The sequence below is a fragment of the Thermobia domestica genome, chromosome 14 (assembly GCF_964235325.1).
Source record: "Thermobia domestica chromosome 14, izTheDome1.hap1.1, whole genome shotgun sequence".
NCBI classification, from domain to species: Eukaryota; Metazoa; Arthropoda; class Insecta; order Zygentoma; family Lepismatidae; genus Thermobia; species Thermobia domestica.
This window is the reverse complement of record NC_137467.1, coordinates 12,830,040-12,854,601: the sequence shown is the minus strand read 5'-3', so window position 1 is coordinate 12,854,601 and position 24,562 is coordinate 12,830,040. Positions and strand designations below refer to the sequence as shown.

At 38.2% G+C, this 24,562-nt stretch overlaps 1 protein-coding gene across 3 annotated transcripts in view; it reads left to right on the top strand.

Moving 5' to 3' along the window:
• The window catches only part of LOC145669529 (sodium channel and clathrin linker 1-like), a 121,278-nt gene that overhangs the window by 30,137 nt on the left and 66,579 nt on the right, over positions 1-24,562 (top strand). For all 3 annotated transcript variants that reach the window (XR_014128210.1, XR_014128211.1, XM_081737710.1), the window contains exons 6-7: positions 8,700-9,159; positions 21,322-21,464. Coding sequence is in view for 1 of the 3 variants with exons in the window: in XM_081737710.1 (XP_081593836.1) it covers positions 8,700-9,159; positions 21,322-21,464 (603 nt within the window). In the remaining 2 variants the exon portion in view is untranslated. The remainder of the gene's footprint in view (positions 1-8,699; positions 9,160-21,321; positions 21,465-24,562) is intronic.

The following is a 24,562-nucleotide window of genomic DNA, read 5'->3' as shown; positions in this document are numbered from 1 at the left end:
AGCTCTTTTTAATTCGAAGTCCAAGGGGAGACGAAAAAACTTCGAATTATCCAACAACATTCATTTTCACACATATATAACAACAAACAAACCAAAGTACTGTGCATCAAAAACATATTCATATGGTATAGACTTTACTTTTAAAGCAGCTTATTATTTGCGTGATCGAATACCGCAAACTAACAAACGACGTTGACTCCACATAATTCAAACTACGTGTACAATGGAAAATATATTTAGGTACAACACTACAACATACATTGAATAGCCCAAACAATTAAACGCCAGTAACAATTTGAATATTCTGTTCTCACTTTTAAGAAGTCGTAAACCTCATTTGCTTAAATTTAATTGTTTTTGTACGGTCAGTAAATCTTGAATTTCATGTATTGCGTGGAATACGATAATATTTGGTTGACTTTATCAATAATTCATCTTAAATTTTCAACCACTTCTGAAACAAGATGAGATTGGCACACGTTCTCTAACTTTACTTCTTCCCCAGCCCACCTTCATCTTTATCATTACATAGATTTTCTATTTATCTTTTGTATTACTCTTCCCTATGGCTGCATCTGGATAACTGAAAACACGTTAAAACTGTATTTCTCCGTTTACATCTGTCCATCATTTAAACAATTCAACTGTATTTACTTCGAATTATCCAAAACATAGGTTGAAAATTCTATTTATTCACGAGTTTTTAGTATTGTGTTCAATACAGTTTTCAAGGGAAATGGACTTCTGTTCGAATTATCCAATATTTCGAATTATCCAAGTTCGAATTAACGAGACTCCACTGTATTATTATTATTATTATTAAGTATTCTACCTTTTGACAGGTCCTGTGACTAAGGAGGTATTTCCTTCTTTTCTTCTTCATTTGCATCTTGGGCCTGAAAACTTTTTTTTTTTTTTTTTTCGTGTTTCTCGATCTTCAGCTTCCTTGTTTAACTCCCAATATTTTCTTCTATTTTTCCAAATCATCGGTCACTTGTGCTCTTCTTCTTCCTATTCCTCGCTTTCCTTCCATCTTTTCGTCTATGGCGGTATGACGAAGACAATTTCTTCCTAAGATGTGGCCAATCCAATTGGCCTTTCTACGAAGTATGGTGGCTAAAAACACCGTCTTCTCTCCTATTCGTTTTAAAACATCGTCGTTTGTTACTCTCTCTTTGTCCGTTTTATCTTCTCCATCTTCCTCCAAGGGGCGCGGTGGCTCAGTGGTAGAGCGTTCACCTCCGGTGCTTGGGATCCCTGATTCGATCCCAGCTCGCGCCGTGTGGACTTTGTGGTGGACAAACACCGTGCTCGTGGGTTTTCTCGGGGTTCTCCCGTTTCCTCCCACTTTCTTCATTCCACCATTTCACTCATCTCTCATCATCGTCGTCTCCTTTAGCCTAACCAGCATAACCATGGGACGTTTTTTCATCTTCCTCCAGTACCGCATTTCGAAGTGCTCAAAATATTTCTTTTCTAATTTCCGTAATGTCCAAGTTCTGAACCTTGAAGTCCAATAGCCTACTCCATATATAGCAGTTGATCAATTTCTTCCTTAGTCCAATGTTAAGCCTGCTAGTTAGAGTGACCTATTCTTGTTGAATGCTTCTTTGGTAATTCTTGACCTGATCTTTTTGGTACAGTAAGCGTCTCTCGTCAAAATACTTCCCAGATATTTGAAATGATCGACTTCTTCAAGTATTCTTTGTTCTACTTTGACCCATAAGGGCGCATTTCCACGGGATATTCTCATGACCCCTTTCGATTTTTCGATGTTGATTTCCATTCCATATAGTTTCCCAGTGTCAACTATTTTGTCAATCATCTCCTGTAATAATAATAATAATAATAATAAACTGCATTTGAGATATATTATTTAGTAACAATATGTAGCCTTAACGTATTTTACTATAACTATTGCAAATAATTTGTTGAAATTTATATGGAAGGTTAACGCTCACAGCTTTTGATGAAAACAGGTGGTAAGAAGTTTATCTCTTAATAATCACGCATTACACGTGTAGAAAATTATCCATTGAAAATTATATTGTATACTACAAATAAATAAATTTAAAAACGCATTTCCATGAACTTCACTTACAGTCAGTTATTCCTCCAGAGGATAACGCCAGGATTCTTGCTGCCTCATCCTCCTATACTGGGGCAGGGTTGAATGCAATACCCTCCCCACCATTAAGGCCTCATATGACTAATGAAACATTTCGAATCGCTGTCGCCTTTTAAGATTAGGTTCAGCTGTTTGTGAGCCACATCGTTGTCCAGCTTGCGGATATCAAGTTAACCAACGTGGCGTGCATGGCCTTCCATGCATGACGAATACTAACAGACATGCCAGACACTCCTCTGTTAATGATATCATTTTACGAGCCCTTACCACAGCTGGAATTCCTTCCATACGTGAACCGTCAAGCTGCTGCTGTTCCGATGGTAAACAACTCGACGGCATGACATTAGTTCCTTGAACGAGAGGCAAATCACTAGTATCAAACGTTTATATGTTCAGATACATTTTCCCATTCAAGTTTCCCTTTAGCTGTTACGGATGCTGGAGCTGTTGCTAGTCGTAGAGAGGAAGAAGAGTAAACAAAATTCAACAACCTCCTTGATAAATTTATTTTTGCTCCAATTGCTATGGAGACTAGCGGTGCTTGGGGCTCTAGAAGCCTTGATTTTATTAGAGAGGTAGGCAGACGCATTTTTTTCGTTTCTCAGGATGTTCATTCAACATCTTTCCTAATTCAATGCATAGTTATTGCTATCCAACGTGGCAGCATGTTGTCGGTTCTTAGCACCTTACCACATGGAAGGGAACTAGATGAGGTGTTTCTTCTCTAACATAAAAGACAACACTGAACATTTATACAACTGAACGACATACTGTACAAATAAGGTCAATTACATCGAAGAACAGCAAAGGAACTTGTGCGAAGGAAGAAATCTGCTTGGCTAATCTTCTAATATAAATAAAATAAAGAAATGAAATCTTTGAGTTTTACGTCCCACGGTTATGCCGGTTAGGCTAAAGGAGACGGTGATTATGAGAGATGAGTGAAATGGTGGAATGAAGAAAGTGGGAGGAAACGGGAGAACCCCGAGAAAACCCACGAGAACGGTGTTTGTCCACCACAAAGTTCACTCGGCGGGGGCTGGGATCGAACCCGGGACCCCAAGCACCAGAGGTGAACGCTCTACCACTGAGCCACCGCGAAATAAAATAAAGAGTTCGTTTGTGTGTTTGTCTGTGTGCGGCCTGCGGACCAGACGAGTGGACCGAGAGTTGCCAAAATTTGGTCACGGGTATCTTGGTCCAGGCCCCAGACTAAGGCGAAGCGTTATTTTTCAAACTTCAAACCAGGGGGGGGCTGAGGGGGGCGTTTACCGGGACATGTTAAAGTAGTAGAGAATGGCCGATATTTGTATCGAATTCATAGTTCTCGCGGTCGCTGAAATTCCGATCGCATTAACTTCCAAATTCACCCTATACTTCTGCGGGCCTGGGGTCACCGGGGGGAGGGGGAGGGGGGATACTGAGAATGTGAAAATAGCCCAAAATGACCGATGTTAGTGTCAAATCCATAGTTTTCGCGGTCGCTGAAATGAATGATGATACTCCCACTGGCGTTGACTTCCAAATACAGCCTCCATGCGAAGAATGGATATATTCAGCTAGTTTAAACATAATAAAAATAATAATAATTTATAAAGTAATTATCACATTCCCTGCTAAGATATTATTTTTCAGTCATTCTATGATATGTTAAAGTATAGGCTTTCCCTTAGTGAGAATTTACGTAAATAGCTGACACCTTTGTATTTGTTCCTTCTCATAGTAAGCTTCTTCAACTGTGCTAATCTTAAGGTGGATCACTAGATGTTCTCGATGCTATGCTAAACGTTGCTTGAATAGTGCAGCGTTGCTAGATAGTGTCGAGTGTTACTGATGCCAGATTAATAAAGGAAGCAATGATGGAATTTTGCTTGGATAATTACTGGAGAAATTAGTTTTCGACTTTTTGCCGCAATTCATAGCTAAATTCCGCTTCTCAAACTGCAACGCTATAATCCAGGAATTTTCTTATTGTGACTATCACAGTAAACGTTCAAATTTGGCAACAACGCATTATGGCGCTCTGCGTAATTTTCTTCTCAAAATTTATTTCCGTACATGTAAATTAATATTTAAGTAAAATGTGAAACATAACACGAAAAACGGTCGAACAATATATCTAATTTGTAATAAGATCGTTCCTTTAGCATACTTTACATATACAAATAAACATTTCATAAAACTGAGCACTTCTTGTAAGATCTAACATCAAGTGCCATCTTGTTTGCTCATTGTAAAGCGAATCAAATATTTTTCTTTTATTTGTTATCTTTTTCGCTATCAGAAGACACAACCAAACGAATCAGTGTCTTGTGTTGTAGCTGAAACATAACTCTATCTTATAGTACAGTATTTATAATACGTAATGTTTCATCGAGCATTAATTAAGGGAATGAGCTAAAATATATATTGACTTCCGGGTGGTGATCCACCTTAAAGATGTAAATTATTGCATGTGCTGAAGTCAATTGTAAATTCAATTTAATTTTTGATTTATTTGATTGTTATTGAATAAATAAATATTAAAAAAAATAAATCTTACAACTATAGGATTGTTGTTAGTGCTAACAATGATATGAATTTAAATAAATTCAAATTTGTTCTAACGTAAACTAGTCATTGTTGCAGAGAATATACTAACTGACTTTTCTGTCAAATTCAGTTCATTGTTCATAGAAAGACAGGCAATATTAGACCTGTTATTTATTTATTTATTTATTTATACGAGGGAGTTAAAATCATACTCTAATATGGATACTCTGTGACAGAAGTTAAAGTAATACCATTAATACTCTACCGCCACGAACCTTCAAGAGAAGAAGCAAACAATGGTTTAGGGTTTTCCATTGCGGAATATGCGCACGAGGAGCTTCAAGATGCTTGAATTTATAAGTTAATATGTTAGTATTTAGGGTTAAGTTCCAAAATTGGTCGTCCGTTTCTAGCAAACTTTTGAAAATTTACCGGGAAGAAATGAATAACTTGCTTGTTTGTGTACTTGGTAATGTAAAAAGAGAGCGAAAGTTGTGTTTATTTTCTTATATAAACGGTTCTAAACATGGAACTATTTGGCAAGTGGAGGGAACTACTTGGCGCAAGGTTACTTCATGGCAGGGTTGTGAGAATGTAATGAGCATTTGTTTTGTAAACGTGGGTGGTGATAATCAGGAAAATCTATTAAAAGTGAAAGTCATAGCTTAATAAATCGAAAATGCGGTAAGCAAATAACTGTAAGGAAACATGGAGAAAGTTATACTTGTCAATGTAACATGGCGGCAAGGTTCTAGAACACAGGTCGCCCTTCCCATTTAGCTGTAATAAAGACCAGAAAAAACGGTCCCTGCGGAACACTAACCCCCTTCACTCGCTAACGCTCACTCGGCAATACTATTTGAATTAAATATTAAACTTTGGTACACCAAGAAAACAATTATTATGCTTTCAGCCAAAAACTAGGCGGACGACCTACTTCGGAAGAAATGCCAGTATGTATTTATGGTAGGTAGTTGTATACAGTAGTATCTCGATTTACAAGTGTCTTATCCTACGAATAATTTAAGTTACGATTAAAGTACCGAGTGTTTCAAGAAGAATGACTCGATTTAACACCTCGATAAGTTTTAATGAAAACCAAAGAAAAAATGAAATGAAATCTTTGAGTTTTACGTCCCACGGTTATGCCGATTAGGCTAAGGGAGACGGTGATTATGAGAAATGAATGAAGAAAGTGGGAGGAAACGGGAGAACCCCGAGAAAACCCACGCACACGGTGTTTGTCCACCACAAAGTTCACTTGGCGGGAGCAGGGTTTGAACCCGGGATCCCATGCACCAGAGGTGAACGCTCTACCACTGAGCCAGAAAACCAAAGAAAGGAATGGAACAAAATGCATGATACAGACTATCAAAGTTTCGTGCTAACGTTTTAGAGAATTGCCATGAAATGGCTTTCAACCCAAAAGAATCGACATGCTCCGCCGTGTCAGCAAAGAACTTGCAGTTCCTCACACGATTGCCTGGCGGTGTTAAGGCAGTGTTCACTCTATAAATCATACCGATTACAAATCGTGCAAGTTTCTCATGGTAATGATAAAGAGAAACGTATACATTCCTGCAGTGCTGTGTTAAAGAGAATAGAAGATGATGCAGATTTATTACGGTTAATGTTGTAAAGGATCGGAAATTTAAAAAAAAAATACCGTTTTTTTCTAAGGCCAGGAAAAACAGATAATAAGGGGGAGAAAACGAAAAATTTTGTTTTTAACTTTTAACTTCTTTGATACACAATACAACTGGAAGGAAAGTTCGGCAGGGATGCTGTCTCTCGCCAACAATATTTAATATCTATCTATCTAGAAGAGATAGTGAAAAAGAACCTACATAATGAAGAAAGCATTTCAGTAGAAGGTAGAATGTTTAGGTGTAGACGGTTTGCAGATGATATGGCGCTTGTTGCGGAATCTGAAGACAAAATCAATAAGATGTTAGAAAACTTTAGAAGGACTCTGCAGAATATCGAATGAAAATAAGTGTTAGAAAAACAAAAGCTATGGTGATTGGAATGAAGCAGTCGATATTACATATAGGAGGGGTGAATAAAGAACAGGCGACTAGTTTTCGATACCTGGGTAATATTATGAGTAAAGATATGAAGTGTGAACGTGAAATAAAAACAAGGATAAGAATGATGAAAGAATCCTTTAGGAGGAAGTAAATATTGTTTTGTGGAACCTTGAATAAGGAGGTGAGAAAAAGACACATAAAATGATTCGTGTAGAGTATTGTACTGTATGGGTCAGAAACATGGACATTACGCAGAAAAATTAAAAACGACTGGAAGCTTTCGAAATGTGGGTGTGGAGAAGAATGGAGAGCGGAAAACGAACGAGAAGGTGTTGGAAATGGTGGAGGAGAAAAGAACTGTTTTAGATGTTATTAAGAAGAGGAAGAGAAACTGGTTGGGACATGGGCTAACAAAGAACTGTATCATGAGGGAAGTACTATAGGATATGGTGGCAGGAAAGAGATGGAGGGGGCGAAGAAGGCTACAATTAATGAACAATATCAAAGCAAGAGAAATCGTACGTGAATACGAAGAGGTTAGCGGAAGGCGGTGGAGCATGAAAGCTTCTCAATTGCGGCAAGAGACCTGCGAATAATGGCATAATATCTATGATGATATGGTAGTTAGTTGTATACAGTAGTATATCGATTTACAAGTGTCTCGTTCTACAAGTTACGATTGAAGTACCGAGTTTCAAAAGAATGACTCGATTTGACACCTTAATAACTTTCAATGAAAATCATGGGAAGAAAGGGAACAAATTGCAGGATACTCACAAAGTATCGAAGTTTCAGAGTAGCGTTTTAGATAATCGCCACGAAACGACTCTCGCCCCACAAAAAAGTCAACAGACCGCGCCGTGCCAGCAGAGAACTTGCAATTCCTCACATGACTGCATGGCGCGTGTAAGGCAGTGTACTCTACAAATTGTACAAGCTCCTTGTGTTGATGATAAAGAGTACACATTTCTGTAGTGCTATATTAAAGGAGATTGGAGACGATGCATATTTATTACGGTTAATGTTGTAGAGGATCGGATTTTTTATGTTTTTTTTTCTAAGGCCAGGGAAAGAACGGAAAATAATGAAAAAAAAACAGTTTTTAATTTTCTAGCATTTCTTTGTTACTCAGTCGCTGCGAAACTAAATTAAGTAACAAATTTTGTACAGTACCCTGTTCTACTTTTTGTGCGCAATTACATATCTACATTTATTGCTGCAGGGACGAAATTCAATGTTAGCTTCCATCCCTCTTCGAACATACACAGAAGTAAACACAATATAAGATTTTATTCTTGTGTATGCTAAAATATATATATATTCATTTACTTAAGAGCATAATTATGTAAAATTTAGAGCTTAAGTATTTCCATGTTACAAGGAAATTGACTGACTATTATGAACTAACAAGCCGTGTAGAAACAGGCAGAAGTAGTATAGATATAAAATATGAGTGAAAAGGAATACAACTGCGCCATTAACGATATAGCCACTGGCGTGACAACCCTTCGTGGGCCTGAGCCACTCCAACACCATTTGTTAAGTGACCGCTGGAACTGCGTTTAGCGTAGCGGCGAACATGCTTGAGTCACGTGACTCCCCACTTTGTCTGACGATGCCGAAAATTAATGTGTATCGGCCGGGAATCAAACCCAAGACCACCCGGACGTGAGTCCAACCTCTAATCATTTGACTATGGAGCCACCTAAAATAACGCGTTAAAGTAACAAATTTAATTTTTGCTTATAGTTTCTTACATTGTTGTATTTCTCTTGTTAATTTTGCGTCTTGAGCTTCTGCATGTTACAGCATGTACAATCTTAAAAGTAAGGGTGTGCTGTATCCGGTTTTGAATGTTGAAAATCGATATCAGTAAAATTATGCAACATATCGATTAGTAATATTTTTCTTCGATATTTGAAAATTTCGATTGATGAATCGATATATCGAAATATCTTACAGATTATAAAGAACTCTTATATTTCATTTTTATTGTTTTTCTTTTTCAGGTAAAGCTTGATTATTCTAAAGCCATTAAATTGCTGCAAAACAAATTGGACAGCCTAAAGTCTCAGTTACTGCAGGAGAGAAAGTTACGGGAAGAGTTTGAAGAGAAACTTAAATCAACAGAAGTAGCCATGCAGAGAATGTCGAAAGAACTGGAAGACAAAGAGAGCGAAACTGAGCACTTGATGGAGGCTAGAAAGGAGTTGCTTGTTCAGTTGGAGAGATTGCAAAGGGAGAAAGAAGAAGTGGATGAAAATTATAATAGGTGCCAAAAGGAGCTACAAAAGATGGAAACATCTAGAAATGAACTGGAACAAGCACTGGATGAATGTCATAAAAAACTCGAAGAGTTGTTGAAGAGAGATGAAGAAGCGAGGGATCATGTAAGGGAATCGCTTAGTGTAATAGAAACTGCGATTATGGAGAAGGATTACGCATTGGTCCGAGAGAAAGAAGTACGAGGTAAGCATTAACATTTCTCCTGTTTTTATTACCCAGGGTACACCATCTTGGTGTAATCAGTTGAGAAAGAGAACGTGTAAAAACATTCTGCTTATATATAAGGTGTGATCAAAAAATACGGTGAATAATTTTATTAGAAAAAAGTAATAAGCTTACATAGAATTTGATTTAACCTCCTTCAAAGTACTCTCCTTGGCTAGCAATGCTCTTATCCCAACGTTGAATTAATGACTGGAAGCATTTCTGGAAGGCTTCTTTTGGAAGGCCGTTCAGCTGCTCTGTCGTGACCCTCTAAATGTCACCAATGTCAAAATGCTTTCCTTTAAGTAGGGTTTTAATTTTGGGGAAGAGCCAGAAGTCACGTGATGCTATATCCGAAGAGTATGATGGATGTTAACAGACAGGAATATATATCTTTATATATATATTCCAAATACTCCTGTTCCTCAGTCAAAAGTCTGGGAACGAATTTCGCACTCACTCTTCTCATTTCTAAATTGGTAGTTAAAATGCTTTGTACGAACCCGTACGAGATGTTTAGTTCTTTGGAAAACTCGAATAGTTATTCGTCTATTTTAACGAAGAATTTTTGCCCTTTTTCTGCACATTTTCTTCTCTCTTTGAGGTTAATGGACATCCCGAACGTTGCTCGAATTCTAGCGACTTATTTCCGCTTTTGACTAGCTCATACTACATGTAAACAGTCTTCAAAGTTACAGCATTATCGATCGCCATACACCAATTTCTACATTTCATGAGTTTCTTTGGCACTTTTTTTGCAACTTGAATCAGAACTTAATGTTCACGCGATGATCGAAATCTATGATGCGCGACGAACACGGTAAACTTATTCTCACTCAAACGGCTCTGGACGCTGACTGATAAGTTAGAACGTGTCCCAACTTGACGCTGCCTGTCTCAGTGGATCAGACTATCGGAGAAATTACATCATTAAATGGTTGTAGCGTCAGCCGTTGCTGCTAAACAGAAATTATTCGCCATGTTTTTTGATTACAGCTTGTGTTTGTGTGTGTATATATATATCGGGTGTTCTAAAAATGGCGCCAACGGACAACAGAGCGCTATTGTACAGGTCAAAGTAAAGTGAAAATGTTATATAACGGTTTACCCTCTGGAGCCTCCTACAGCTAGTATGGGAATCAAAAGTTTCACTATGTGGCAACGTTGTAAATTAACTTGGAAAAATTAGCAGTGCTCTACGAATAAATCAAGCAGTTGTATCGATTGTAATGCTAATAAGTGATGGTAGGCCAACGACAATAGACTTTAACTGCTATCTGGAAAGATTAGATGTAACTATTTCTTGAATTGGTAGATCTGCTGTATGGTTCTATAACTGCGACGTTGCCACGTGGTGCAATTCGTGTCACCAAGCGAGAAGCCGAAAGATATACAATTGTATATATTTTTCGCATTATTTTGACTTATAGAATAGTACTTTGTAGTTCATGGGCACCATTTTTAGGACACTCGGTATATATATATATATATATATATATATATATATATATATCGTATAAACTTACCTATTATTCTATTATTCAGGGAGCACAAACTTCTCCAAACGCTTTCATTGCTCTGTTGCGTAGTTTTCAATGTCTTCAACTGCGCTGTCGAAGTAGTAACGTGTAGGTGAGTTGCTCCTTTCTGTAGAGACCCTTTTTGTTAACAAACATAAGTAAGTTGAATCCTTACTTCTAGAAGTTATGTTAAACATAGTCTCCTATAAAAATACATTACAAGGTGACGGCGCGTTTCTACTTTCTAAAGTTCTTACCGATTTCTCTTTAAAAAAAGGATATCCACAAAAGGAAGCGCTTCTATGTGTTATCAGTCTAGTAGCGCAGTTGAAGATATTGAAACTGTTCGGAAAATTTCAAGGTTTCCGAATACAAGGTAAGGTCTTTATGTCTCTAAGATATTCTGTAAGTATTCTTGCTACAACTAGCGAACATTTTGCTCATGTTCATTTTTTTAAGTTTATCTCAAGAATTCTTTGGTACTGGGCGAGTACTATATCACTCGTAACTTTTAAGTAAATATCTCTCTCTCTTTCTTTCTTTCTTTCTTTCTTTCTTTCTTTCTCTCTTTCTTTCTCTTTCTCTTTCTCTCTCTTTCTCTTTCTCTCTCTCTCTCTCGCTCTCTCTCTCTCTCTCTCTCTCGTCATCTTTTCTTTTATTTTCTTGTTTTGTTTTCGGATTTACTCGTAGACTTATAAGTTTCAGTGTCACACTATTTCTCATGCAGAAATTCTGTTCTGTACATCAGATGTAAACAGTCGGAAGAACAGCTAAGATAAATGGAAGATATAATCGATTTTTTATATCACACCGATTCCTTTTTTAAGTCCGAGTTCAATTATTCCCAAGGAGTAAAAGAGATATGCAACTAGTCCGAGGAATTGATATAAAATCAGTTATTTCCTTCGTTTGTCAGTAGTAGTATATAATTCGCACACACAGAAATGTTCTGCAATGTGGACACAGGGTTGTCAAAGCACGATCGGAGTTGCTGTGTAGTCAGTGGCAAGCTGACTGACTAACTACCGAGGATATTCAGAGTGGAGTAGATAGCGTAGTGGTAACGTGTCGGCACAGTAAGCTGGAGATCCGGGTTCAAATGTAGATCCAGTCGTTTCTTTTTTTTTTTTCTAAATATTATTTGTGTATCAGTTCGCTTTACATGTTAATGCACCGTTGGAGCCTTATCTTCATATTGCCATATTTGCGCGAATATAGGCCACACTACTAAATTTACGAGATAGTTCAATTAGACCGTACTTTGAGTTGCATCTCTCTCCTTCTCCTCCACTCTCGCATAGCTAAGAGTAACTTAACACCAACAGGACAGGTTTTGCATATTGGGAGGGCTCTGCTTCTTTTCTTCATGCAACTTTAAACTTTACACGAATAAAATGGGCTCTGCTTCTTTTCTTCATGCAGCTTATTTACTTCACTTTAAACTTTACACGAATAAAATAGGCTCTGCTTTTTTTCATGCAGCTTATTTACTTCACTTTAAACTTTACATGAATAAAATAGGCTCTGCTTCTTTTCTTCATGCAACTTATTTACTTCACTTTAAACTTTACATGAATAAAATAGGCTCTGCTTCTTTTCTTCATGCAACTTATTTACTTCACTTTAAACTTTACACGAATAAAATAGGCTCTGCTTCTTTTCTTCATGCAACTTATTTACTTCACTTTAAACTTTACATGAATAAAATAGGCTCTGCTTCTTTTCTTCATGCAACTTATTTACTTCACTTTAAACTTTACATGAATAAAATAGGCTCTGCTTCTTTTCTTCATGCAACTTATTTACTTCACTTTAAACTTTACATGAATAAAATAGGCTCTGCTTCTTTTCTTCATGCAACTTATTTACTTCACTTTAAACTTTACATGAATAAAATAGGCTCTGCTTCTTTTCTTCATGCAACTTATTTACTTCACTTTAAACTTTACATGAATAAAATAGGCTCTGCTTCTTTTCTTCATGCAACTTATTTACTTCACTTTAAACTTTACATGAATAAAATAGGCTCTGCTTCTTTTCTTCATGCGGCTTATTTACTTCACTTTAAACTTTACATGAATAAAATAGGCTCTGCTTCTTTTCTTCATGCAACTTATTTACTTCACTTTAAACTTTACATGAATAAAATAGGCTCTGCTTCTTTTCTTCATGCAACTTATTTACTTCACTTTAAACTTTACATGAATAAAATAGGCTCTGCTTCTTTTCTTCATGCAACTTATTTACTTCACTTTAAACTTTACATGAAGAAAATAGGCTCTGCTTCTTTTCTTCATGCGGCTTATTTACTTCACTTTAAACTTCACATGTAAAATATAAATCATAATTAATGATATAATAAATCGTTGATTATGTGACCATTAGAACACACTAAAACTCAAACTCTGATTATTAATGTATACATGTTGTATGTGGTAGGAGCACTACTGAAAACAATCTTTTCTCCTGTTCTACTCAACCAATGCGAGTATTACATCATAAGAGCCACGGCTACAGAGCTATGCCGACTTTATCACAGAAATTATTCTTATATTGTAATGGATTTAATAGTTAGAGTACTAGCTGTAACCAAAATGGTCTGCCCATTAAGCTGAATAGCTTATTCTAAGTTGCATTGTGTACACTAAAATGAAAAATGAAATGAAATTTTTGAGGTTTACGTCCCACTGTTATGCCGGTTAGGCTAAATGTGTACACTAACACTTGTTAATGACGTCATATATTATGTTCTTCCAAGGCACTTAAAGTTCATAACACACTAAAAATTATCAAAAAGTAAAATTGTTAAGAAGTTAAAAAATTGTAAAAAAGTAAGAACTTAAAATTCGTCTGGCAGCCATTGTAATCTCGGTCTCCAGGCTCCAATCTTTTTCTTGTGATCCTCGTTGTTTTGTTCGTTATCAGGACAAGCTGTAGACGGAGACAATTTCTGGAGAATCACCAAATCACGACGAAACATTTTAATTTTTGTATTTTTAATCCTGAAACTTATAAAGATGGAAAATAACTATGGAAATGAAAATTGTATTGTTGTATGTAGCAAGATTTTGATAAATAAAGATAAGTTAAAATTTGTTGTGGTTATTGTTTATGGGATTGATGTAATTGTTGTTTAAAAGACTTTTGTTTACAGGAGTAAATGTTTCGTCCAAATCTTTGTCTTCCATTGATTCGAAGCGTTTTCAACAGGTCAAAAAGTCCAACTTTAAACTTAGATAAAGATTACTCAATCAATGAATGGGATAGCATCATTCAAAATCACCACAAACTTTAATTGATCTTTATTTACCAAAATCAGAACTATACACAAGAATTCTGTATAATTTTCATTTTCTCAGCTATTTGGCATCTTTATACACTTTAGGGATAAAAATTCAAAATTTTAAAATTTAAAGGTTTGTCAAGATTTGGTGATTCCCCAAAATATTTCTCTGTATACAGCTTGACCTGGTAATAAACCAAAAAGGATTACGTAAAAAGATTGTTTTCAGCTGCCACATACAACGTGTTCATGTTACCCTTATGACATATCCTTAAGAACTGTACGTTGTTGTCAACCTGGGGTCCGCGTAGACCCCAGTCAAAAACTGCTAAAATACATCTCCAATCTGCGAAAACATTTTTATTTTTGTTTCGTTTATTACTGTTTAAACTCAGTAATACATATTACGAGGGAGTATCGGAAACTAAGGTTACAAGGCCGATATTTCTGGAGTTTCGTTTGTTATAGAGGAATGAGGAGTGTGCGGTAATTTTAATACATGGAGTTGGCAACTATGCAGAGTTTCAGCCACTCTCCACCTATGGCGCTAGTTGTAGGTAAACACAAATGGCGACTCGTTTGGAAAACTAGTCTCGTGAAGAAGTCCGCTCAGTTATTCGATTTCTGTGGGCGAAATATGTAACCGCGGCTGAAATTCAACGGCAGCTGATAGAGGTGTGCGAAGAGACTGTAATGCCTCGTCAGCATGTCGCAGAATGGTGTCCAAAGTTTGCGGCTGATAGAGAAAACGTCTCCGACTAGTAAAGCAGTGGCCGACCCAGCATACAATCCACCACGCTGTTGAAGCCACCCTCCCTACAGCCTGGATCTCGCTCCAAGCGACTTTCACCTGTTCCCACACTTCAGGGAGCACCTAGGAGGCCGTCGCTTCCCTTCAGCCAAGGAGGTGAAACACTTCGTGACAACGTGGCTGAACACGCAAGGACAGAATTTTTATCAGGGGGGAGTCTTCAAACTCATCTCACAATGCAACAAGTGCTTCAGCCGATATGAAGACTATGCCGAAAAATAACCTAATGTATGTACTTTCTGTTGGCTGTATTGGTTGTATGAAATACTGTATACACGTTTCACTGCAGGCTTTGTAATCTTACTTTTTGATCGCTCTTCGGACATAATTAGAGACGTCAATTGTCTATTCAGTGCGGCCCCCTGAATTTCAGGACTAAATAATATTTTAACAATAGTATAGTCATATATTCGTTAAGAACGGGAAGTTCTCATACGTAAGAATCTTGCCCCTCCCCCTCCATGAAGAAAATTAAAATAAAACTACTGTAAGATACTATATCACATATTACATAGTTATGCATATGTGTCACGATACGTTGTATTGAATGTTTTCCGTCCATCACATTTTACATACATCATACTGTGCATAGTTCACCTCAGAATTCTCCAGCACATATTTTACTCCGGTTTTGTCAGATGTTCCATGTGCACATCGGATTCGCGTAAATGACATGTTATTATTTTACATCCTTTCTATCTCGTCTATTCAGAATGCACCAATCGCACTGAAATCTTACTTGACTTTATTTTGTGGGCACTGGATACTTTTAAGATGCCTCTAGATTTCTGCCAACAGACACACAAGTCTCAAAAAAAAAAAAAATCATTAAGTTTTACGTCCTACGGTTACGCCGGTTAGGTCAAAGGAGACGATGAATGAGAGATGAGTGAAATAGTGGAATGAAGAAAGTGGGAGGAAACGGGAAAATCCCAAGAAAACCCAGAGCACGGTGTTTGTCCACCACAAAGTCCACACGGCGCGAGCTGGGATCGAATCAGGGACCCCAAGCACCGGAGGTGAACGCTCTACCACTGAGCCCCCGCACAAGTCTCAAAATAAATATTCTTCTCTTGTGGGTCCTGGTGGCATTCAATTTTAGAAACTTGCGTGGAAAAGAAAAATCACTCCAATCTCTGAACAGTCGAAAGCATTGAATCTGCTAACAATATCACCATCATCATCATCTTCATCATGGGTATTCTGCCAGTATTGGCAGGTCACTGGTAGCAACTGAAAAGCTTCCATTCTCTACGGTCTTCCGCTAACTTCTGCGTCTTCACATAAGATTTCTCTGTTTTGATATGATCCATTAATTGTACTCTCCTTCGCCCTCTCCATCTCTTTTCTGCCACCATAACGTCTAGCACGTTCTTCATGATACAGTTCCTTCTTGCCCCAACCAGTTTCTCTCCCTCTTCTTAATAATATCTAAAATCCTTCTTTTCTCCCCTACCATTTCTAATACCCTCTCATTCGTTTTCTGCGCGACCCAGCTAATTCTTTCCATTCTCCCCCATACCCACATTTCAAAAGCTTCCAGACATTTTTCATCCTTTTTGCGTAATGTCCGTTTTTCTGACCTACACAGTACAACACTACACACAAAGCATTTTCTAAGTCTTTTTCCCAACTCTTTATTCAAGGTCCTACAAAATAAGTTTTTTCTTGCTCCTAAAGGCTTCTTTCACCATTCCATAGGTCAATCCTTAACTACTCCTTTTGCACGAGTAACATCTTTTTAGGTGTATAGTATCTTAGTACTTCTTCAGAAGTTTCTCCTTTATATTTCAGCATCACTGTCACTCTCGTCTCGCTAATCCTTTTTTTCCAACATACTCAGAATTACTTTCTTCGGGCAATTTGTGACGAGACTATGCTAATAACAGAACTTCCTCGGTATTACTGTGCCCGCAAAAAGTCATTATGTTTTATGTATAATAGCGCAGAATAAGAACAGGGTTCCTGCTGGTCACGAAAGTCAGAGAAATTGGTGCAGGACAGGAAAGCTTTGGGAAACACTGGAAATTAGGGAAATTTTATCAAATATATTTTTTTCTAACATTAATTGTAAACCAATTTCAGTTTAGCCAACCACTATAATACCTATTTGGTTTGTGGGTAGATATTAGTGATCACAGTATGGGACGTTGCTCAGATTTTTATGGGAAATAAGTGGAATGTATATATGAGCAATTGATTACTATTTGTCTCTATAGAATAAATGTTCTCATATATAAATATTCACCTTATTTATCCCTTATTTATATGGGGGGGCGTGGTGGCTCAGTGGTAGAGCGCTCACCTCTGGTGCTTGGGGTCCCGGGTTCGATCCCAGCCCCCGCCAAGTGAACTTTGTTGTGGACAAACACGTGCTCGTGGGTTTTCTCGGGGTTCTCCCGTTTCCTCCCACTCTCTTCATTCCACCATTTTCACTCATCTCTCATCATCACCGTCTCCTTTAGCCTAATCGGCATAACCGTGGGACGTAAAACTTAAAGATTTCATTTCATTTTTTTTTCCTTATTTATATATCAACTTCATCCGAATCCTGCCATGAAAGTCAGGGAATTTCCTGCCAAAGGTCAGGGAGAAGTCAGGGATATAAATTTCTCCAGATCAGTAGGAAACCAGAAGGAAAATGATAAAAGTGAGCTCGAAGCATCATAGAAAGATAATGTCCTAAGACTTCAACAAAAAAAATTATGAAGACAAAGACGAAATACGTAAACATAATAATGACTGAGGTGATTCATTTTCAAAATGTGTTTTACATATTTTACACGTATAAGCGTGAAACAATACATCACAGCACATGTCATTTTCAACACAGAACCTTGTAGTTGGCGTTCTCTAACACTTCCGACTTCACGCTGATGTATGACGTATTCACTGCTGTCAAGGCTATTCTTTTGCCTAGTTTGGACCCACCTTTAAGTCAGACCATATCTGAAAATTCTGTTGGGAGCACGTCTTAGAATCATGCCGTGTAGGGAAGAATCTCTTGCACTCATATTGCACATTGTTGAAATATGGATTTTTCGCAGGTGTATGTGTGGCTTCCTTTACGTTGATCTGGACTGGCACATCATGATTTCTCGTGTTCGAATTAGTATGTGCTACAATGTAGTTTGTCCACGCTTTTGAATAGCCTTAGCTTTGAAACTACGCACTTTTTTTTTCCCCTACTGGTCCATACGAACTATGATGTAGAGCTCCTCCGTGGCTAAGCGGTTAGTGTACGCGCCTTTGGCGTGGGAGAGCCGGATTTGATTGCCGGCGGGAGCTCATGTGGTTTGGATTCCACGTTAATCAGCAGGTCCCGTCTCATATAGCCTCGCTGCTGAAAGGGACGTTAAACTCAAAATCAACTCAATTCGACTCTTATTTTGATGTAAGGAATTATCTCTTAAACTTTGTCAATATAATTCATTAACACTGTGTGTGTATGTGCAGGGTTTGTTCGGGAAGTAGTAGGACTGATTTTTCCCGCCAAAACGCGGTGAAGGAGGGGGATGTTAATGCGCTGGTTAAGTGGTGGTGGGTCTTAGCTATCAGCACAGCAGTTGCCAATCGTCTCCAAACCGTCAAGGAGTGTAGATCGAGTTTAAGGTGAACCTCTTTCAAGATACCTTATCATCATCTCCGCCATGAATCTTTTGTTAGAGCAGCGTTACGCGGTGAAGTTTTGTGTCAAACTGGGTAAAACTGCGAGTGTGACCCATGACATGATCAAGAGTGCTTATGGGAATGATGCCATGGGTCGATCAAATGATTTTGAATGCAGGGTGTCTATCGGTCACGAAAGTCATGAAAAAGTCACGAAATCAGAAAACGGTCATGAAAGTCAAGAAATTTAGCTTTTCGGTCACGATTTTTTTTTTAATCTGTAGAAATATAAATACAAACTGGAAAATTTGTTCTATAAAACTTCAATATTTACCACCAAAAATATATCTATGGTCGCCTTTAGGCGCTACCAAATCGCAAGCAAAGCACGCTTCTATCGTATGCATGAAAATTCGGCCTAATTCGCTCTTGAGTATGTTACAAAATATTATGGTTTGGTGAAGAAAGGGTCACGAAAAAGTCACGAAATTTCATTTTGGAATTGTAGTAGACACCCTGGAGTGGCACAAAGCAAGTCGAACACAAAATAGATGTTGATCATGTTGTTTGACTACAAAGGAGTGGTTCACAGACAGTTTGTACAATCCGCGGCAAAAAACCTGCAACATGAACATATAAGTTTATTGTGAAATGACGAAGTCTTTTGCTCCAAAATAAGTGTGCACGGGAGGAGGCCGAGGTTTATCCTGGAGTGATTCGTTCCACTTAGACGTTATGTTCATTCCCTGTGCTGTTAGGCGTAGTTTGACAATAAACTTATATCCTCATGTTGCAGGTTTTTTGCCGCGGATTGTACCGCCTGGCCAGAATGTGAATACTGCATTCTAGGCGGAAGTACTTGAAAGACTCAGAAAACGATTCGTCTGCGTCTGTCCAGCAATTGCTGGATCATGGAAACATCATCATGACAATGCACCAAGCCACACCACCTTTGCTGTCATGGATATCCTGACCAAACATGGCATCACACAGCTTCCCCACCCACCCTACAATCCAGATATCACTCTTGCAGACTTCTTCCTCTTCCCCTGACTGAAAAGGGTCATGAAAAGGTGGCACCACGGCTCGGTTCAGGCCATTCAAGGGGCCGTAAGAGCATTCCAGTTTCTGCGTTGCAGGAAGCCTTCAGTAATTAGCAGAGTTTGCTGGAAACAGTGTGTTGATGCAGAAAGGACACAGGGTTTCCACTCATCCTGGAAAACCTGGAAATGTCCTTGATTTGATTTTGTCTGAGAAATGTCCTTGAAAATGCATTTGTGTCCTTGAAATACAGAAATACTGAATGTCATATTTTTCATAATTATAATGAAGATTGTAGTTGATTGCTATTTTTGTTTACTATTCCTGTTTTTGTCATGATCCTACATGTGTGGGTGGTTGGTGGGCTTTCTTGCTCCTATCAGGGTGATTAGCTGAAAACTTCTCTCTTCTTCTTCCATCCACTAGTCTGTCAACCCATTCTTGGATACTGTCTTCACTAGCGCTATCCTTCAGAAACTGTGCTTTGTACCAGTATCAATCCTCCATAGATTGGTGTATGATAACATTTCCCATAAACACTTTATTTCGATCAACATCACGAAAGAAATGCTACATCATGCCTTCCATGCAAGGCAGCGGTATATGGCAGAGCTAGAGAAAATAAAGACTTTTGAAGGAGAAAGTGAAGTGCAGAGCAAAGGAAAGAAGTAAGGGAAAATGTACAGGAGCTGCAGAGAAAGAAAAGAAAATTGATGGAAACAAGCGAAACTTTGGAGACTGAAGCAAACGAACTTGCATATGAAGCAGAGCAGAAGTCTTGCTTTACTTTATTGACAAAGTCAAATGCTATCCGTAGAACAGCTTCGCTAAAGAAGGAAGAGAGTATGTCTATAGATGAAGAAATCGCACAACTTCATACTCAGTTGAAAAAACTCGTAATATAATTCCTTCTTTTTTTCCCTAATTATATCTGTCACACTGTCACGCAATGAAGATGCCATGTACGAAAAATAGATTTTTGTTGTTTGTAAATTTGTTCGGTGCACAATTAAAATGCCATGTAGTAAGAATGAAAATACATGTACTGGATGTGGGTGGATCGGGTGGCTAGAAGGGGAGTTGGGGAGGCCACCAAGAAAGAAAAACAGCACATTACTCTCCGGTTTGTGTAGTTAATTATCGTATGTTAATACTGTAGTTGCATTAATATTCACTGCATATGCTACTGTACTTTTTATTTCACTATTGTGAGTTTTGAACGTACAGTACTTGCAATTCTGCTATACCTTCCTGTGTCGTAGTCCTGGAAAATTCGTGATTTGTCCTGGAAATTTTGGGGGGAAAGAGTGAGAACCCTGGGAACATATTCTGTAAACTATTAAGTCGATTTGTCAAAATGTGAATATTAAAAAAAAAAAAAAAAAGTCGTCTACTTTCCGAGCAAATCCTGTATATAGTCAAAATTCATATGGACGGAAGAAATCTTCAACAAGTATTTCGTTTTGAAGTGTGGTCTTCTTGAATTCACAGCGACGAAGAAATGTGTAGGAGGGGTCGCTGTGGCTCAGTGGTAGAGCGCACATCTCTGGTTCTTTAGGTCCCTATTTCGCTCCCAGCTTGCACCAAGTGGGCAGTATGGTAGACAGACACCGTGAGCATAGTTTTCCTCGAAGTTCTTATGTGTCCTATTTTTTTCATTATCATCCAAGTCTCCCGTAGCCTGAGAAAATATCCTTGGGATGTTAAAAAAATGAATATAAAATGAGTAGAATTCAAAACTGTTTGCGTATTTCATTTTATTGCATGCTTCGGCTAAAAACCAATGATATTCTTAGCCAATATGATTTTTATTGTTGATAAAATCGAAATTTTCTCTCTGTGTTAAATAATAATTTTATTGAATTTATGAAATACAGATGAAGTGGCTCGACTTCAGAAGGCTCTAGTAGATCTTATAGACGAAGCTGGACTTCGAGTGAGACATGAAGTAGATACCATCAAAGGAACTTTCCAGAAACAGGTGGAGGAACTAACAAAGAATATCAGTGCTATGGAACTGGTGAGAATATTTTTTTTGTTGTTGTATCTACAAATATAATACAGTAAAACCTATGTTTATCACCGTCTATTCCATTGAAAATCGGCAAATGTACAGAAAATAAAGAGTATTTTGAGATAAAATATATTCTAGACACCCAATGTAATAACTAGTTATTTTGTATTATATTATAAAATTTTCACTGTGAAGGGGTAGGTAGAGCTTGATAGAGTAAAATTATATGTTCGTAATCTTTTCCCACTACCGCTTTTATTATAAAATCCAGTATAAACAGTATTCTACAAGAATAGTACAACCATGTAATTTCTTTAATGCAAGATAGAGAAAGGTGACCCAAGGCCCGAGCAGCCTATGGCAGGATCCCCACAGAGCTTCGCAGCAAGTTAAATGAAATGGATTAGGAATCCCCAAAGCTCCGAAGCAAGCATAGAGGTGGTTTGAAATTCACAGAACTCCGAAACAAGTTAAGTGACTGAGGTTAGGAATCCCGACAGATCTTCGAAGCAAGCTAAGCGGGAGGAAAGGAAAAGCGTAGAGTTCCGAAGCAAAATAGAGGTTTTGGGTTGAGTATCTCCTAGAGCTTGGTCAACGTACGGAAAATACGAGTATTTTGAGGCAAAACCTATTGTAGACACTAACATGCATATTCCTAATGTAGTAACTAATTACAATTTAACGAAAAAAGTTCTTGCCGTGCTTATTAATCACACAGAGGGAAAAAAAAGGATGCACGTGCCTGCCAAGCAATTGAAATTTAGTCTTTTTACCATTGACCGTCAATAATCAGGCACGTTGCGCATATACAGCAGTCATGGCTCTTCCAGTATCGAACAGAAATGGAGGTATCGAAGTAACTCGTTCGCTGTGTTTGTTGTATGACTTTAGAATGGGCGCCGCCGCATCAATTCACCGCATACGCAAGGCATTTGGAGAGAATACCGTGAACGAACGCACCGCCAGGCACTGGAAGTACCAGAAATTCCGTTCGGGAGATATGAGCCTTTCGGATAAACCTCGCAGTGGACGACCACATGTGTTGGATGATGAGGCTCTGAAAGCAGCCATTGAGGTGAACAGTGGTCTAACGTGTGATGAACTTATAGAAAGATTCCATGTTTCGGCTGAAACAGTTAGACTGTATCTGCATAGGATAGGAAAGTCATATAAGTTAAGCAAGAGGGTATCCCACACACTATCGGCAGGCAACAAGGAACAAAGTGTGACATCCTATTTGTCCTTGCTCACTCGGCACCTGAACACAACCATCTTTTATCGCTTGCTCACTGATGACGAAAAGTTTGTCCTCTATGACAGTCCCAAGCGTACCAGACGTTGGTTGTCGCCACGTGACCCTGTTTCTCACACCTCAAGACCACCTCTGACCCACAAAAGGCTCTGCTCTCTGTATGATGGAATGGTCAGAAAGTGGTTCCTTCCATTGGTCAGGCCATAACTGGTGATCTCTGTTCTCAGCAATTAAAAAGGGTGTACCGTACATTGCAGCAGAAGGAGCCGGCATTGTTGAATCGCAAGGTGTGCTGTTCCTGTATGACAGTGCCAAGCCACATGTGACGAAGAGGATCCGAGAGACCCTTCAGCAACTTGGCTGGGAGACAGTGCCATGCACCATATTCATCTTACCCTGCGATAGAGACCTGCACGGGACGGGCTTGGGCGGGCCGACATTGATTTCTCTTCAGGTCGTGCCGGGCTGTGGCCGATTAATTGTAATTCTTTAATAATTATTGATTTTCGTTAAACGATAATTAGAATAAAAGCAAACGTTGAAGAAGTGTGCCCGTGAAAAATGTTACAAAACGAAACTTTTAAAATTTATCGGGCCCGGGCCGAGCTTGGGCCAAGAATTTTAAAAAACTTATCGGGCCGGGCCGGGCTCGGGCCGAAAATCTCCAAACTTTTCAGGCCCAGGCTGGGCCGGGCCTAGGTACATTTGGGCTGGATTGGGCTTGAGCCGAAAAATTCGGCTCGTAGAGATCTTTACCCTGCAATAGCAGATTATCATCTGTTTCATTTCCTCGACAAGCAACTCCGTGGGAAATCCTTCACAAATGAGGGAGACCTGTGGAACGCACTCACAGACTTCTTTGGACCCATGACCGCCGAATTTTATCACCAAGGTGCTGTGCAGGTGCAGGAACGTTGGCAAAAAATTTAATGCTGATAGAGATTACTTAAATTTAAATTTAAAAGTACGTCCGTCCATTGTATTGCTCTTTGTTTAGCACTGCTCTAAAACAGCAAGAACTTGTTTGGTTGTCATGTATTACCTACGTGTTAGTTTAAATTTTGTAAATAATATATGATAAACATTACTCTGCAATATAAACACATTGCTTGTAATACATATCTAATGTTGCTAATCGCACACTATGATCGATATGCAATTTCAATATGTTAATTACCATATCCTTTATTGATTGTTTTTGTTCTTCCACCTATGATGAGATGCAGATGAGACCGTCAATTTGAAGAAGTACTCGCAATATCTGTTCTGTCATTAGTAGTAAAACATCAAAAGCGGCCCATTGTGGATTAACAGACAACTAGCCTGTATTCAGTGTCATATTAATCACCAAAGACTTGTACTTTTATTTTATTTTATTTATTTATTTCTTTTCTGTCACTTTGCCGTGTGAATTGTTTTGTCCTTTGTTGTACATTTCCTGCAAGTTCTTCAGGCGGTAAAGGCTTCCAGTATGTGACGAAAATAAAAGGCGTATGCACAGCTCAAATGTAATGGCCAGAATCCCCGGAAACGAAGACATATGACTATTATTAGTGATCTTGAAACAGCAATTATGCGGAAAAACCAAACATCTTATCGCAAAGATACTAAATCCATTTACTCAAGCAAAAACGTACCAGAATATGTCATTCGTCCTGGAGTTGAGGAAACAAGCTTCATTTTGTAACTTTATATGCTAGAAGACAGTAATTTAAGGTACCAGTTAATTTTTGGTATTGCGAATAACAACATTAGAAGGCAGTTACTGACACACAAAATCGAAACGTTTCAACAAGCTATTGATTGTGCAGTAGCAGTGAAGGGCACGAAAAGACAATTGAGTGTTTCAGTC